This window comes from Ischnura elegans, chromosome 3, assembly GCF_921293095.1.
Source record: "Ischnura elegans chromosome 3, ioIscEleg1.1, whole genome shotgun sequence".
Lineage (NCBI taxonomy): Eukaryota > Metazoa > Arthropoda > Insecta > Odonata > Coenagrionidae > Ischnura > Ischnura elegans.
In genome coordinates, this window is record NC_060248.1 from 116,368,675 (window position 1) to 116,387,108 (window position 18,434).

The window sequence follows — 18,434 nt, forward strand, 5'->3', positions numbered from 1 at the left end:
GTACATATAACTTCTTTAGATTTTTTGAACACATATAAGAAGAATTAATGAAACTCATAACGGTGTTTTTCATCTGAATTTTAAATAACAAAATAGACTATACATCGCGCACCAATATTAATTAATGCAGCAAATATTGTCAGCGCCGCGAAAAAAAAATCTTAACTTTAGTTGAATTTTCTTCTGCCAAGATAAACTATATGCTAGGAATGATATTCTATCGGACTTCGAGGCCGGATATTCTACCATGGTGTGCGTTAGTTAAATTTTAATTAAATAACTAGTAAAATATATCAAAACGTTGTTTAAATATCAAAGTAAGTTCATTTACCATAGTAATCTTTCCGTACGGGTGTAGTCCCTCACGATAGAAATGGACACCTCGATTTCGGCAAAATAATTATGCACGCTCATATACAAGCATATATAAGCTTAAATCTAATAAAACACTCATCTATAATGCAAAATTTGCATACACATGTGAATGAAGAATCCAAAACAGATATGTTCATCATCAAATGTTTGACTTACTCGAAATTATATGACACCTTCAATAAATTCTAGACAATATTAACGCGATGCACCGTGCTAACTTAAAAGAATTTTCTTCAACACGAGTGTACAATTTAACGCAAACCATCCGTAAATTTAAGTGCTGACGTAGTTTTTTAGGATTAGAATATCAACGAATTAAAAATATTTGCGACATAAGTGAAATGGATTTGCAAGTACTCATACAACAAGGTTGCCAAAATGAAAATTTTATTGAGTGGCATAAATCATGAATGACACACAATTCATTTTGGAGGTAATGAATATATATCTCTTGGTACAACTCAACAGTCCGATGAAATAATAACAATTTTCATCTCAACGCGTTCCAAGTTTATTTCTTACAGCCGTCACCAACAACAAGTTGTCGGACGGTATGTTTATAAATTTTTTTTTAATCCTACACAATATTTCTACACGAGCACTCGACTGAAATCATTTCAGTCTTCACTCCATTCCGTAAATCAACTATATTCCTTCGATAAACGTCAGCGACGGCGGCCAGGTGGATCCGCGAACGAGTTCCGATTCTCCAAATCGCTGTCCCGGAATGAAGGGAAAGACCGCAGGTCACACGTATCTAGCTGCCTTAGTTCCCTCTGGAAAAGAAACGTTTTAAAATAACAAAAATTAGTACATAACTATACTACTACTACTACCCAAGAGTAACTACGACTTGCACCACTGTATTTCTAGACTATTTCGAGTCGGTTGCCATGGATATCTCAAAATCAACAAAAATTGACTAACACCAATATGTTTCTCAGCCATCCATATTAATACCATAAAATATGTAAAACATGCATTTTACTTATTATAATATTATCTACAACTAATTATTATATGAAAATACGCATATAGCGATAACGTCATATTATACAATAAGATTTCATAAAAAATGCATCTAAATTGGAATAAAATGATTAAATAGATGTTAATAATTTTAAATGTAACTATGTTTAACATATCTTGAAAAGATTTTCCCGGCAAAGTCATTGTTCTTGAAAGAGGTAAAACAGCTTACCTTTATATTTTATGTTGAATAACTATCAAACCATGTAGAAATGTCGATTTTTTGGCCTAATTACTTTGACGTATTACACCTCTAGTTTCAATTAGGAAAAAAAGACATCGTGGAACACCATACACTATTGAATAGCATAGTGGGTGGGCCCATTGACCATTTCATCGGACAGAGCAATAGCATGGGGACAAATTAAAGATGTGAGGATGCAGAATTATAAGCTAGTAGAGATAAAAGCATGGGATACGGATGAGTTGGAGGGCAACCGTATACTAATCCAAATGTTTTCATGTATTAATAATATGTATGCATTAATATGTATTAAAATTAATATGCATGCATGAATTACGTATGGATATAATAAATATTCCCTCCATCAAAGCGCGCCTTGAATGTATTGAAATTAGATTAAGCACATATCACGTTCAAAAACAGTTAAATAGCAATTCAACGTAAAATATGAAAATACTTGTGCAACTAAATCTCTTTCAAGACAAGCGTATTCATCAAATTTAGCCTACATTTTCAAACAATGCATTTGCCATAATAAATTATTTTTAATGCCAATTACGATGCATAACTGAAAATATGGAGATAGCTATAGCTATAGACATCAATTAATGATGAAAATTAGGAGTTACTTGAATAGCCACTTGAAAATGAGACATTTTTTTATATAACCAAGATATGAGAAGCAACTATAATTCCTGGATGAGCGATTTGCTGTTATTCGCGACCTACTATATGTTGTATATTTCACAGGAAATAGTTCATTACGAGGAGATTTATATTAAACCAATCATGGAGTTGAAACACAGACTAGTTTATTTATGAGGTTGGATAAACGGCTTCAACCAGGTTCGCCCCTCGCGCCCGATAACTCAGCGTTACGGCTTACTTCAAAATCCTGCTTGTTCCAGAAAATTACAACGGTAGGCTAACAACCATGGGAGCCACCCCCTACCAGAGAGTCAGAAATAAAGAAAAGAGGGGTGTCAAGTTCTTCCTCTACGGTAAAACGAGAAAATTTAGAGTTGCGATAAAGTTGTAAGTACCTACCCTTGGCTAGTTATATACACAACACAAAAAACCGACTCGGAAATACAACCTCGTGTCGAACACAAGATTGTGAGTCTCTTGGCAACAAAAAAATCATCCGAAATGCATCATTTTACGAGAAAGTTACTTTGTAGAGTTAGGTTACACAATTTTCTGCTAATAATTTGCTTGCAGAATAAGACTCAATCAAGTTTTCACGATAATAATGTGAGATTTTTCATATTCCCACATATGATACGCAGCCCGTTTTAAGAGAAGGGCTTTTGCTGATGCATTGGTCTTCCATTGTCCGGATCAGAAAAAAGCGCTGCCCAAGAGGGAATGGAGCATGCAACGTCGGTCTTAGATCCTGCAATTACTCGTCCACACCTCCGTGACGTTCGATTCTAGAGATGATGGTGACTTTGAACTCCAATGTAATAGCGATCCTTTAAGGAAATTTTAACATTTAATATTATGATAATGCATTGAATAATGATCATTCCCGGGTGAGTCTCGGCTTTCGGGCGTTCCTCCGCGTTGAGTTGTCCATATGTGTCGACAGTTTCTCCAGCCATCCTACTGGCGTCCTCTGACCTGAAGGTCTTAAGAGCCACACATGATCAGGTCATTCAGTCAGGTCTTCTGACCTGAAGATGCCAGCACGATGGCTGGAGAAACTGTCGTCACCCATGGACAACTCAACGCGGAGGAACGCCCGAAAGCTTAGACTCACCCGGAAATGATCATTATTCAATGCATTATCATAATCTTAAACGCATTATCATAATAACGCCCGGAAGCCGAGACTCATATGGAGAAACGCCGCGGAAACCTAAGATCTAACATCATTCCCGAGTGACGAGGAACGTGTCGGATCTCGAAAAATTGGAGAAAATGGAGACGTAATCACCCGGCAGAAAACCCGAGAAGAACTTATTAAATCTTTTCGCCGGGAGAGAAATGGAACCTTTTTTCAATTGTTAAAGATAGACAAATAAAAATCAATAATCTGGAAAAGTGTTTGATCTATCTATAAAACGCATCTGCGGTGAACTGACGATTGCGTTCGTAACCGTGTACCATACAAATTTATATTTTGTGAATAGTTTTCGCCGGAAATGTGCCTACTATTCATGGAAAATTATCATATTTTAAAACCCGTTTCCATTCATATTCATTCCTCGATACGAGCGCAGGAAAGATACGAAGCCACGCATCTCGCAGGACTGGCCCTGACGTAAAATAGTATAATTGAAATGTTTTCATCGATGATTCTTTCTTACATAGAATGATTCCTGTATTCCTTTCGGATCAGAGAACTTTCGGTTTCACTAAATCAGGTGCGGCGCTTAATATCTGTCGATACCAATAAAATTCACTTGATGAATTTATATAAAATTGGATACGTGTTTGATATTCGGATCACAGCATCAAGTAAAAACTCCACGATATGCCGGCAACTATGAAGCCGCCCATCGTCATTGAAGTATTCTATCGGTTTACGTATGTTAGAAAGGAGCATTTTCCGAATCACCCAGGCCTGTCTCCCACCCTAAGACGGAGTTCCCTTTTCCGTTCAAAATAATCCCTACTACCTTTCATTGTCCATAAATCCAATGCTCATCCTACTGCTTATCAAAAATCCTTCCCGCTAGCATAGATTTCATCATCCTATTCCTGCATAGTACTCGCACCAAGCAAGCCCTCACGTTCTTATACTAGGTATGTAGAAGTTTACACTCCTCAAATCCGTCACCAGCGCCTAATATTAATTGATACCCTACTGCAGGGGCGGATCCAGGATTTTTTCTAGTGGGGGGGCTCAAGGGCCAGACAGACAAACGATTTTCTCATAATTAAGATTAAAAACAAGATACAACAATTACGGTACTAAATATTTTCTTTATTTTAATAAGAAAGTTATTAACATGAAATTAAATGATTACGAATACGTAAAAAAAAAACAAAGTGAACGTAATGATAACCGTATTAAATTTTTTCTTTTATTTAAGCTTCTAGGAGGGCACGTGCTCCCCCCCCCTTTAAATCCACCTATGTCCCGCTGGAATATTGCTATTGTACAAGGTCTCACCTCCTGCGAACAAAACCCTTATTTTCAGAGTTGGTAAAAGTACTGATAAAAAGTAACTGGACTTAATTACGGTTACTTCGTAAAAAAGTAATCAATTACGAGTACAAATTACTTATTTTAAAAAAGTAAACAGTTAAATTACAACTAAAATTACTTTTGGAAAGATTTTCCAATCTATGAAGACCACCTGGCAACTGTCGAATAGTGAAGTCAAATTTGGAATAATTGAGCCATAGAAATTAATAAAGTTGCAATTTCACGTGCGATAAATGCTATTATAATTTCTGTAACAATACAAGAAGTGGCATATTGTGTACCCATCAAAAGTAGGCTACAACATATGGGTGGCTGAATCTAAACAAAAAAAATAAACTCAGAGACTCAAAGTTATTTATAGGCCTAAGTGAATCAATGAAATCAGTAAGTTAATCGTCGATTACGAGCTAGTATCTATTACAAGGAGTACTTAGCGGGGAAGGGATGTTGAAAATGGTGTTAGAGGGAAGAATGTTAGGGAAACGAGGGTGGGGAAGGAAAAGAATAGGATTTTTTAGTTAGATTGAAAGGGAGTAGGCCTTACAGTGAATTGAAGAAAGAAAGGGAGGCTCCCAAGTCACTTATATTTGCGGAATTTTAAGATAAATGGTTCAAAATGGTGAGCTTTACGGTTTTCTGAGGGATATTTTATTGATCCTTACAATATTCTGTTAGTAATATCAATCTAATCAAGAAAAATGGATAAAACTTAAAAAATTCTCTGAGCTCTGGGGGGGAGGGTTTATCCCCCAAAACCCCCTCCCTCGCTGCGCCACTGGTAGGGGGGTGCAAAGACTCACCACGAGGAGCTGACATGCTGTGACCGCGGAACTGAGGATGAGCGGGCAGTCCTCGGTCGGCTGAGACCGCTTTCCCGCCTTCCAATCCCGGGAAAAAGTCACCTGGAAAGCATAAATTTCATAATTTGATATTGGTTTTATTTAGGGATGGACGGATCCAGGATTTTTTCGGATCCCGATTCGGATCGGATCCTTGATTTTCGGGGCCGGATCTTTCGGAGCCGGATCTTTCGGATCGGATATTTTTCGGATCCAAATGCATTTTCCTGCAATTCCTGATATTAAACGAAGTAATTATTCATGTTTATCCTGGGTACGTACAATCGAAGGAATGCTTTTTAGATTTTCATACACATTTTTATATTTTAATAATTTAAAAATCATTTTTATAGGCTTTCAAGTTGTTTTTTTTAACATCTTTACATGCTCAGGACCTAAACTGTTACGTTTGGGTTTGGAAATGAAAATAGGAAAAATCTTCGGATAAACCACTGACCAGTGGCGTAGGACAAGAATCGCATGCGACGGCACATTCGAAGAGAGAATCGAAACTATTTCCACCCTTATGGGGCGATGCATCCACTGAAGCTAATATTTGAAATTTCGGATCCAGATCCGATGTCTTCCGCGTCTTTGGATCCGATGAAGGGCAATATCCACGGATATTTGAAAAATATACCTAGTGGGATTCTAATATGATGCTCTGAAAGAAATTTATCCTTAATTGCTCAAGCCTATCTCGCAGCCTTCGAGCCTGTTCGACCCGCGCACCCAGCCTAGTTCGCCTGCGCAACGCAGATAAAATGTACGGAATATCTCGGATGGACGGAACAGGTACTTAAAGATGCAGAGGGAAATAAACCCATGCATGTAAAGGCTTTTCAATAGGTAAGTTGAAGCTAGAGCTTCGTAAAACCAATCTCAGGAATGTTGAATGCTGAAAAAGGACTATTAGCTATGATTATGCACAGAATTCTGATTCGCCTAATTTATTTATCTCAATTACCCCCGAAAACATCAAAATTAGAACTTTACATCGGGAGTTTTAACAATCAACAACAGACAATCAGACAAAACCGTGTCATGGAAGGAGCAACCTATCCAGGCGGGACTCGAACCAGCGACCTTCGGTGTGGTAGGCGAGGGCTTATCCCTGCCGCCACGGATAACGGAATACTAAGTCTGGAATAGGACACCCTTTTGACAGATCAACGCAATAATGGACAGGTAGTAAACTTGGATGAAGAGCTAATTAAATGGCTAGATGTGTGCGACAGAGATATGCACTAGGGAGAAAATAGAAAATAAAAGGGCTGTTGAAATGATACCGATTAAATTACACTGCCGTTGCATACATTAACGGTCGTAGGGAATATAAGATTATACTTATTCTCCATTCGTTCACGAGGTAGAGGGAAGCTGCTTACTTAAAGTTTGCGGCAAGGAGTCGGATAAAGAAAAACATTCTCCCGTTTCGTGGCTAAGGTAAAACATTTAGATCCTCCGTGGATAAGATAAATTACATTTAGATCCTCCTCACCATCAACCCTCTTATTATTAAAACTTACCTGGCACTGCGTCTGTAGTATCGCCACGCACAGAACAAAGACACAGGCTGTCCTCAGGCAACCCCTGAAAAGCAAGATAAATTAACATATTTAGATTCTAGAAATTTTACAAAACATATATTATTAAAGTGATATAACCAGTTGATGACTCAACCCCACAAATTCCAAAAATAAACAATAGTAACTAAGGAGCATATTACGATCCACATAAACGAACTTAATTCACAGAAAAGGGTTACGAATTCGTATCATGAAAGTAATCGTTAACACAGCGAAGGCTGTCCTACAGAACCATAAGAAAAGGCAGTTCGTCAATAAATGGGCTGTGAGTATAGGTGTCACGCGTTTCCATCAAGTTGAATCCCAAAAGGATAACGCTTTCACAAACAATACCTCCATTATGATGTGAATCTTTCCGTCTTTGCGAATTATTTACATCCATCGTCATCAGGGTGAAACTAATTCAATCACGCTGATCCCGATGGACGAGTTGTCCGTTAAAACGTTGTTGATATACAACTATTTTAACCGGAGGAAATCCTAATAAGTTTTAATTATTTATTTCCACACCTCCGAAAACAGCACTATTAGGCCCTTACATCGGAGTTAATGATAACTTGCACGAATTTTATGTATCAAAAGTGCACAAAAACCCATGCCCTGGATATGGATAACTTAGCCAGGCGGGACTCGAACCCGCTACCTTTGGTTTGGCAGGCGAGGACTGTACCCCACCGCCACCGAGGCCGACTTCACGCCATTACATTATTTCCCCCCACAAAATTTGACTGTACGCCCTAACAACGATGAATGAGTTTCATTGGAAATGTCGACGATGACCCACGAAAAAAGCGAGTAATCTTCACTTGTATAGTGCGTCAGAGAACAACACAACGGAGCTGACAAAAACCACAAGAAGCCCAGAACAAAAATTGGCCTAAGAATTAAATTTTTCACTTTGGCGTACAAATAAAAAAGTAATACACTTCCTAAATGATTTATTTTCAGACCAAATTCCTTCACGATGGCCTAAAAGTATACACTAATGAGTTGAGTATCGGATTGGCAAAAAATAATGTCAAAAGTTATAGCTTTTAAGAAAAATATTTTGAGTTCCTCCTTGCAACCATAAAAGTTCTTTCACTACCATCGAAATTTCGGCGTCAAATATGGATTGCACAATGCCCCCTAGTACATGCAAGATCAAATTATTAAGTAAGACGATGCAAAGTTATGAAAGAGCTTACCATGAGAACATACCGAATAGCTTTCCTCTCCAGGTTTCTCTGCAGGGAAAGCTGAACACTCGGCTTTAGAGTCAAGAGACGGAAGTGGTCCTCTTGGTGATCTGGACTGGACGCAGGTTCGCACAGAAAGTAACCTTGATGGACTCACCCGGGCATTTTATACCTCCCGAAGACACGGCCAAGCCAAAATAAAGGGAGGGATAAGTAAATTCTTACGGGTCGCGACTGCGCGAGCTTACATCAAGGCGCCTCGAGAAAAGGTTTTCCCACGCGGTTGCCATGACAACGAATAAGACGACAAAAACGACGCCTTCTTCTTCTGAGGTAAATAAAAATGATTTCACATAAAGCCCAAAAATACCAAAGGGAAGCTCCGGAGAGATTTTTCTGTAGCGGATGAACTCGTCGCCAAAGAAATGCAAACTCGATGATTTTGAAGGATGGTCAGTTTCCCGGAGTGAAAAATATTCGCGACGAGTCATGGAATTACAGGTCGAGAGGACTGATCCAAAGGATCACTTTCAAAATACGCCCACTCTCTGTAACACAAAATAAATAATTCGCCAAGCCCAGTCAGGCTACCATTTCTGCATACCTGGAAATGAGGATTACACAATAAAAAAAGAGGACTTGTGAGGACTCATCGCCAGTTCTCCCGAATGCCACGTCTATAAAACTCTCTTTGAAACGCCTACGTACAATTTGTAGATGATGGTTTTGAGCATCATTTGCTGGATAAATTGAATTTATAAAACCAGTACATCGAATCCGCGGTTTGCACAATATGTACAACGAAGAGTAAGTTCTTTCACTCCGACGTACGATCTGTTAAATGAGCGGATTATGGTTTGAAGCTACTCTTAGTGGATATATTGCATTAAATAAACAGCATATCCAACCCGCGGTTTGCACAGTATGCGGAATTACAGAGTAAATTCTTTAACTCCAACGTACGATTTGTTAAATAAATGGATTATCAGGGAATGTGTCGGTGCCAGCTGGTTTGAACCAAGAAATTTACATTTTACAAGAAAATAGGTATTCGACAGCCAATTTTCTTACAAAACTCAAGAAATGTCCCAAACAATTATCAAAATTGTCAATTCTATCTTCTAGCACTCAAATAACCAGTGCTCCAGCTCATATAGCACACTCCTACTTCGTCCGCTGAAGGTTTTCGCAACATCACTGGGCCAAAAACTTCCAGCTTTAGGGTATGAGGAATAGTGGGTAAAAAATATGAATTAGTGAGGACTTGGTTCCCTGAAATTCAACGTGCACGGCAAATCTTTTTAATACACCATCGAACGTTTTGTAGATGATGGAATTCCACAACTTTGTCTTACCTCGAAGCTGGCAATAATTCTAGTTTATTCAAGTTTCATAATGGTTTGGATTACATTTCCACTAGTAATCTCTTTACGCGAAGTTCTTGCGAGCCGCAGAGTGGGTTTGAGATGCACTCGAAACATCAACGGTGCGATGAAAGTAATCTACAGCAAAAGAGCCCGCAAATTTACTCTTCATAATTGTCAGCTTTGAGGGTGTCTTAATCGATTTATTCATGACATCTAATTTTAGATTTCTGCACCAACATTCGTGACATTTGGTGAAATTTGTATCACTGCACATATCCCCTGGATAATTTGCAATAATGGTAGTAATTTGTAGATGATGATTTTTTTACGAAAGAAGAGATCCTCGGATAATTTTAGTTCAATTTCAAATTACGTATTTTGAAACCGAGGTGGATATATACTTAACCGCTGGATTGGTTTTCGGATTTTGTCCGCGTTCTAAGCGAAGCGAAGAATTTTATCAAACATTTCTAATTATTATTAGTTTAACAGTTTTTGTAAGCTTACAACTCTCGAATTGTTAAAAGCCATCTGTTGTTAAGAATAAAAATGAAATTTTAGGCTCCAAAATGCGTTAAAAAAATGGATACATTAAAAAATTTTACACGGGAGAGCGCTCCTCACTCCCGGAAGGTATTCTCCTGATCCCCCCTCCCCAAATTTGATGCTGAATACGCCTCTGGGTGCTGGCGACATTTCTCCAGCTATGCTGTTGTCGATCACTGGCCAGCCTGAATAGTGTGCCAGCAGCGTAGCAGAAGAAACGTCGCCATCATTACAATGAGAACGCCGACGAAATACGAAAACCAATCCAGTGGTTCGCAACAGCGTTGCAAAAACTTTCGTGGATTAATACTGTCGAAAAATTTACAAGACCCGATTGAAGTGTAATAGCAAGCTAACATATTATAACCTAAATTCATAATATGTCACATGTTACCATGCTGAGTCATAGATTCTAAATGTACTGCCGAGCGTTGCCTTATTTTCAATGAATGGCTACCCCTAGATAAGATTTCATCTTCTACGGTGCCTAATTTCACTGATTTTCTACGCATTTTGGTGTATTTTTTGCAGTAAAATGAATGTCTTTAAATAGGTAATTCTACTAGTATTATAGTAAGTATTCTAATTCCAATGATGAAGTGCTCGACGCTCTTGTTTGATGCCGAATAATATGTCTATTTTCAGGGCTTAATAAATCGGCATTTAAAATTTGCATCATAGTGATAAAATGCTTCTCCGAGATTCGAAAAGAATTGAAATGGAATATTTCCTTCTCGGAATCCTTCGCCTTACTCCCACGAGCGAAGGGGGATAGTAGGCCACGGTGTTAAGAATAGGATGGAAGGTGCAAACAGGGCGCAAATCCACTTTTCCAAATACGTCCGGATCCCTCCCAAAGATTCTCTCTCTCTCTCTCTCCCGCTGGACACATGAATGGACGATCCTTTGAAGTCCGATATCCGGCTCCATTTGGTAAGGAGCTCAACGCGCTCGCTAAAGGAATCTCTTGCAGCGCATCCGAGGAAAACAAACTTGATCTCTTTTCTTTCTTTCGCACAGAGGAGTTCGAGTGGTCTCGTTGTCAAAGGGCGAAGAGTGGAAACCCACACACCTTGCATTCACTGTGTTCACCGATAGCCCTCCACCCACTTCCAACCCCTCCCTCTCCCCCCCCTGGACGGGACGTGGGTGACCATCGCAGGTGGACACGCGCTTGATTCTCACTCCAAGTGTGAAAGCATACGCCGAGTTTGAATGGAGAAAATTCTTCTTCCACATATATCAAAGAGGATGTCTGTTTGTCTGTCCGCGATGCATTTCCCTAAGGATGCAGCGATTGCAACCCAACTTAGAGCGTAGCTGCAACTCATGCTTTCAAAGCCCGTGGTACTACTTCTGGTTGGTGTTTTTCATTAATTACGTGAGGTGATTTAGGGTGGAGCGTGAAGAATGGGTTCAGGGGTAATGATTGTAATCGCGTAGGATCATTTGGTGTACCCTGGCGATTGTTCGGGGCTTGTATGTACTCTGGAAACCAATTGATTCAATTGCCCGAGTGGATATCGAGTTTCTACCAATGGCGATTTTTTGACCCCCTCGCTCCCCTAAGTGAGATATCGTGAGATTTTGCTCCCCCCCCCCCTCCCGCTAATCTCGCGTGAGATTGTTCAAAATGCGTATTTTCAGTGTAAATACGTAAGCTCATGCTTCATTACGTTGGAATTTTTAAAAACACATTTATTTAAATTTATCATCAAAGACTAAAGGCCGTTTTACACGGGGCACGGAATTGCACAGGTTAGAGTTGCATTTATTTCTAAAATGGCGTGGAATTGCGCGAATGCATGAACGAAATTAGAACAGGGGCTATTTTGCCGTCTCGCATCCACGCATTCTCGCATGTGTTCAAGCAATTCACCGCTTTACACGACGCAATTTTGATTGCGCCTTCGCACGTACGTCAGATTGCGCAATTCCGTGTACCGTGTAAAACGGCCTTAACAGGCCACCCGGCGTTGCTCGGGAAGCATATTACCCACAGGAGTGGGAAACTTGGAATTCATGGTCACGTAGCAGGATTGTTAGGTAAATGAACAAAGCAGGTATGATGATGGTATACGTATGTAACAGCAAACGATAAAGGAAAAAACCATTTCCGTGTACCGCGCACGGAATCAGCTTAACTATAGCCCGCTCCACAACATTGATCGTTCTGTGCGTCTGTGAGGGCGTAGATCAAAAATCTCGTGTGAACGCATACCCCAGCATAATATATATGGGCAAATGTTAAGCCTAAATCACACGATCAATTTTTTCTTCGCGAAAGTGATCACCGTTTGACAATTGTGGAAAAGGCATAGAAAAACAAACACGCCCTATACATATTTTCGTGATGGGGGTCCTATGACAACGAGCTGTGATATCGGAAATGATGCGAAAAGCGACGGCGGGAGTGACCATGAGATTCAGAAAAATGATCAATGGAGCGATCGCTTTTCGCGACGGGAAAAGGGATCGCGATAGTGATCACTTTCGCGACAAAAAAAATGATCGTGTGATTCAGACTTTACTATGATGAATCATAGATGAGCTACTTTGGTTTAAATCTTATTTGTACAATGTACTGCCGAACAGTGGCGCAGCGAGGGGGGGGGGATAAACCCCCCAGAGCTCAGAATTTTTTTAAATTTTAATCCATTTTACTTAATTGGATCATTATTACTTATAGAATAGTGTTAGGATTAATCAAATATCCCTCAGAAAGCCGTAAAACTCGCCATTTTGAACCATTATTCTTAAAAATTTTCTGGAGGAGGACCCCCGCAACTCTTGCTTACCCTGTCGGGTATGCAATACATCCACACCCCTATGTATTAGTTGCGCCGAAAACCCCCTCTAGCCTTAATTCCTAGCTGCGCCCCTGCTGACGAGCATTGCCTTACTTTCAATGAATGGCTACCCCTACATAAGCTTGTATCCTCTTTAATTACTAATCTTCTTGTAACCCCACTTAACTATTAATCCTCTAGGTGCAACCCTTTTTGCTTGAGCATGAGCTCACGCGACGGTTTTTCGTCTACGCATGTACGGACACACATAAATATCGATGTTGTGGAGCGGAGTAAGAGCTGATCCTGTGTACACCATACGGAAATCGTTTTCTCTTTTGTTTACTGTTACATATGTTTACCATCATTATACTTGCTTTGTTCATTTACCTAAAACTCCTGTTATGTGACTACCCAGTCAACACAACAATTGTGGCCAAAATGTGGCCGTACTGTGGCTATAGTGGATTGCCATTATGGCCCCATAGTAGTTTTGACCCCCGGCCATAGTGTGGCCAAAGTGTGCCTCGCCATAATGTGGCTTAAGTGTGGATAATACACTTTCTTTATATCAATTGAATCAATCAAATTCCATTTTAATAACTTACCAACTAACCTTCATCAATAGCAACCGTAATATACTTATGTTTACAAATGTTTGGTTTGCCAATCTGTGGCATTCCTGAGACGATCCACAGTGTGGCCATAGTTTGGCAAGCCAAATTATGGCTTGCCGCATGGCAACCACAGTCGGGCCATAATATGGCAAGCTGTGGCTAGCCATAGCCACAGTTGCCACAGGTAAACCACAATTCGGCCCCAGTGTGGCCATAATTGTTGTGTTGACTGGGTATGAATTCTAATTGTAAGTTCCAAGTGACCCACTTCTCTGAGTACTATCCTTCCCGAGCAACGCAAGGTGGCCTGCTAGTAATTTGATATCCCCTTGGACCATTAATACACACAACGGCTCACGTCAAATTCACTCCCCATCATTTCAGTGACACTTTTATTCTCTGTTTCTCCCTGGTGTATGTCTCCTTAGCGTACACATAGCCGCTTAGTTAGCTCTTAATTCCAAGTTAACTACCCGCCCGTTATCGTTTGGATCTCATAAAAGGGTGGCCTAGTCCAGAAATAGGCGAATAAGAAATCTCTTAACATAAAAAAATAATCTCGCAACATAGAGGCGCGTGTCATTTAACCTTCTGGTAATTTTACACTTACATTTTTTTCGTTTCTATCACTCCTCGCATTTTATTTGTTAATCATGAATAGAATTGGCCTCAAGAATAGTATCATTCAATTCATTTGCTTATTTTCTGCTTAATTAGCCCCCTTCATCAATCCCTCTTCAACGCACACTACAATAGAACATCAATCACCTAAAGAAGTGCCCAGAACCAAACGCGAAGGAGTAATATTCCACTGTCAGCAACTCATATTTTAAGATACATTAGGCTACGCTGGGTAATAAAGGTTTATTGCGCATAAAATAGCAAGAAAACAACCCTCAGATGAAATTTTAGTTGGTCACGAAACGAAAACTCTGTCTTTTACGTACGAAACTTATAAGGTCAAGCGAAAAGGTACAAGTACAGTCGCAAAAAATATATACGTTATTTCGTCCTTACATAAAAATCCCTTGGGTGATGGGTAGAGATAGAGTCACTCCTATTTTATTTCAAGCATATCAGTGCATTACTAAACTCGAAAAGGCAGTAAATCAATTCAGGAAAAGTAGATATCACGCGTCAGCATACATTATAGCCGTGATCTAATGATGATACCTATGCGAACGCGGAATTCCCACGCACAAAACTACTCCGAATTTTATAAGTCATTTTAGAATGAAAATAAAGACAATGAAAAAACAACCAGTGGTACATGGAAAACTAACAAAAATTCAGATCTTGAGAGAAAAGATAATAGTAAGAATATGTAAATACAAGTCACATCAAAATATAATCAAATCAAGATATAAAACACATTGTTGGAAATTTTTAAGCGCTTGAGTTGAACACAATTGCTTTGAACTCAGTTGACTCGATTTCTTTTAATGTTTCGGCGAACTTATTACACGAAGACGCCGAAAAATAGATGAGTAAGAATTTCTTTCGCCCAAGGTTTAGTTGGTTCTAAATTCAGCTTTGATTCTGCTCCGATATGCCTCATGGAATTCAGCTTTGAGATTGTGAAGGAAAAGAGAATAGGCGGTGATATAACGCACATACAACGTATGGTTAGGGGCAATGAAGCGGATATGGGCGAGGCAGAAAAGGTAGTCGAAAGGTAAGTACAAATATGTCACAACTTCCCGTTATGCAAGCTCAGAGTTGAATTTCAGAAAATAAAAATTGCGAATCCATTCGTCACTTATCACCCTCCCAGACCAGCTCTGTTCCAGGATGTTTGAAATGGAAGAAAAAACCCAAATTGAAGGGCAGAGTCCACGCAGCCGACACGAAAATACGATCTGCAAGCTTTATATCAAAAGCCTGACTATCCACAACGACTGTGAAATGAAACGACAGTGCCTTCTACAATGCTTCAAGGTGTAGATGCTTCAATGCCAAGTACGTCGGCTAAGTTTACAGTTACCCCGACAACACTGAACCAAATGACAGGTCAGACGCTAACGCAGATACGACCAAAGACCTTTAGAGAATTCGTATCAGGGTCTTTTGCGATCAGTCATATTGAGATGCATGTTATTGAATTTCAATGGTACGAAGCTCAGGGTAAAACTCTGCGAGATGCCGCATGACTCTCTCGGCCGGTCGTCGACATTTTCATAGCACAGCATAACAAAATTTCAACATTCACCTGCACCTAAAATAGTAAAAATATACACCGAAATAAAAAAAGAAGCAATTTGTTCATATTTGAGATGCAGTCTATAGTTTAACGGGATTTATTCCGCATAATATGAGCTAATTTCAAGGAGGTAGGGTGAGTTCTAAACAGTGATTCGTTGCAATAAATGATCGTTCTGGCGGTAGCGGTTAGTGCCGCCTGTAGGGAGTACAGGCAGGAGGGATCCGTATGCACTTCTAATGGGGACCAGATAGTTGGAATAAGGATGAAGCACTTGAGAGGCACTAATGGACGAAGAGGGTGCCGGGGAGGGGGCTGCAATTCCCCCTCTGAATATTCTGGAAAAATTAAGCAAATGGTTCTATCTTACGTGGCTCTCGCAAGGGCGTACTCAGGATCAAAACTAGTGGGGTGGGGGGGAACAAGCCATGGTTGTTCGAGTTGTCGGTGAGATTTAAGCATGGAAAAGGTGAATGAAATCAACATTTTAAAGAATCTGTATCAGCTCTTTATTAGTTTTTCAAATTATTTGCTTGAAAAAATATTATTTTCCTTAAAGACATTCGCGATTTTTGCTTCTGGGGGGGGGGGGGGGCAGCTGCCCCCTCCTGCCCCTCGCTGGGTACGCCCGTGGGCTCTCGAATGAAAGTTTTAATTTCCCCAGGAAAAACAAAAAATGTTAAAAAATAATAACTGTGTGTCCAAAAGTCACTACTTCTCTTCGCATATCAAACCTAACAACGACCTTATTTCACACATGGAAAGGGATATCTGAGACTACTTATTTTGCCTGTAAAATAGTCCAAGCCTAATCTGACAGTGCTAGGAGCTCAATTCGGCTGATTTCAGAAACACTCGGGAGGTGACCTCTTCACGATGAAGAATCACCCCCAACCGCTATGTCTTATTCTGACAATATGCACGGGCAACAATATTTCACACCGCAGAGGCGCTGAGATTTTCGAAAGATGCTAACAAACTACAAGAATAAAAAATATTCTTACATACCGCTCACCAAAAAGTCCTCCAAGTCGGAAGATTTGAGGAAGTGCACATTTAAAATTTCACCACCATATTTATTCCAACACAATAAAGTGGCAACAACCAACACAACACAACTGTTATTAGTTCAGCAATGATTTTTCACATAACTTCTCATTCAGGCCACACATAACTAAAACTCGCATTTCAGACACTGAAACAGTAACTCAACCCGAAAGCTGTCTTTTAGAGGTTAGAGTAGGGCTCATCACGGAATAAGCCACAGGTGTGAAAGTCATGGTAGGTAAGGGAGCGTCAGTTCCTTTCCCTTGGCCACCTCGCATCGCGAAGATTTTCGGGTAAGCGGAATCCAAAGTCTTCACACGGATATAAACCCGAAACACTTCTATCAGAGGCCAAATATTCTAACCACGTATCACTAGAAATAGTACGAAACACAGATAACACGAAAAAAACATCGTTTCACTTCGCACTGTACCGATAATGGAAGCCTTAAAAGCACTACGAAGTAGTACCCTTCATGTTCGGATGCTTTCCCGGGGAATTTTGCGCAGAAAAATTTCTCGGGATTTCAACCTGAAGGTATGCTCCATGTTTGCCCACGTTGAGGAGAGCCACTCTTGAGCTGGATCAGTCCTGAGTTGATGATCCAGCCGTGAGAACGAGTGGACCTCGGAAACGTCGCCGACCACGATGCCACTTACACGGTTGGAAACCCGGGAAAACTTCATACACACATCAAACTACTCCTCCGAGCAATGTGGTGCTCTGGCCGAAGTCCGCGGTTCACCAACACTTCGCCCGTACGTCGTCATATCGCGACTAGCTGAGGGTAAGCTGCCCAAGGCCGGAAGCAAAAGAAGTTCACATTTGACTCATCGAGTTGAAAGGCACATGAATCGCATGGAAAGCGCCATTAAACCGCAATGTCCACCACACTTCGAGTTACGCACTACTGACAGTGAGCTCTTGCACTGGCATTAACCTCGCAACTAAAGTCCCATTTTTGACAACAGACACACGGGCGTACCCAGCCCCCGGAACAGGGGGCAGCAACCCCCGACTAGAAGCAAAAATCGCAAATGTCAAAGCAAAAATGTCAAATGTCAAAATCGCAAAGTAAAATCGGGACTGGAATCAAACGAAAGTTTTCAACAAATTTTCTTTAAACCCACGAAAAACGATATTAGTATACGATATGTAACCAATATAAAACTATTTTTATGCAAGCAAATAATTTTTAAAACTAATAATGCGCTGTTATAATTTTCTTAAAATGTTGGTTTCAATCACCTTTTCCATGCTAAAAAGTTACAACTTGAACAACCAGGGATGGCGACTTACAAAAAATATTGGGGGGGCCCAAACAGGGGATCTTGACCCGGGAAATTTTATAAGTAGTGAGTTTTAAGATTTTTAAGCATTTCAGAAGAGTCGTATGATCAACATTAGAACCCTGATAATTCGAATATCGATATCTGGTCACTCCGAGGAAATCGACAAGCCTGACGCATTTTTTCCTCACACCCATAACGAATTTTTGAGGGGGCTTGGGCCCCCTC

General features: G+C 40.0%; 1 protein-coding gene across 2 annotated transcripts; it reads right to left on the reverse strand.

Moving 5' to 3' along the window:
• Positions 1 to 745: 745 nt before the first annotated feature.
• On the reverse strand, positions 746 to 17,733 carry LOC124155098 (adipokinetic hormone/corazonin-related peptide-like). Of its 2 annotated transcripts, none has more exons than XR_006864126.1 (4): positions 16,879 to 17,733; positions 7,114 to 7,177; positions 5,546 to 5,647; positions 746 to 1,151 (listed from the first exon to the last, which is right to left on the reverse strand). XR_006864126.1 is itself a non-coding variant. In XM_046528835.1 (4 exons), the coding sequence occupies exons 1-4, from the start codon at positions 8,369 to 8,371 to the stop codon at positions 1,041 to 1,043; spliced, it is 288 nt and encodes a 95-aa protein (XP_046384791.1). In that variant the 5' UTR covers positions 8,372 to 9,130; the 3' UTR covers positions 746 to 1,040. The 2 variants fall into 2 exon arrangements, 1 of the variants encoding a protein (XP_046384791.1); XM_046528835.1 differs by lacking the exon at positions 16,879 to 17,733 and adding an exon at positions 8,361 to 9,130.
• Positions 17,734 to 18,434: the final 701 nt, after the last annotated feature.

Coding starts and splice junctions, on each gene's coding strand:
- LOC124155098 (XM_046528835.1), bottom strand. Junction 5,648..7,113: donor TACTACAGACGCAGTGCCAG/GTAAGTTTTAAT, acceptor TATGCTTTCCAG/GTGACTTTTTCCCGGGATTG. Junction 1,152..5,545: donor CAGCATGTCAGCTCCTCGTG/GTGAGTCTTTGC, acceptor TTTCTTTTCCAG/AGGGAACTAAGGCAGCTAGA.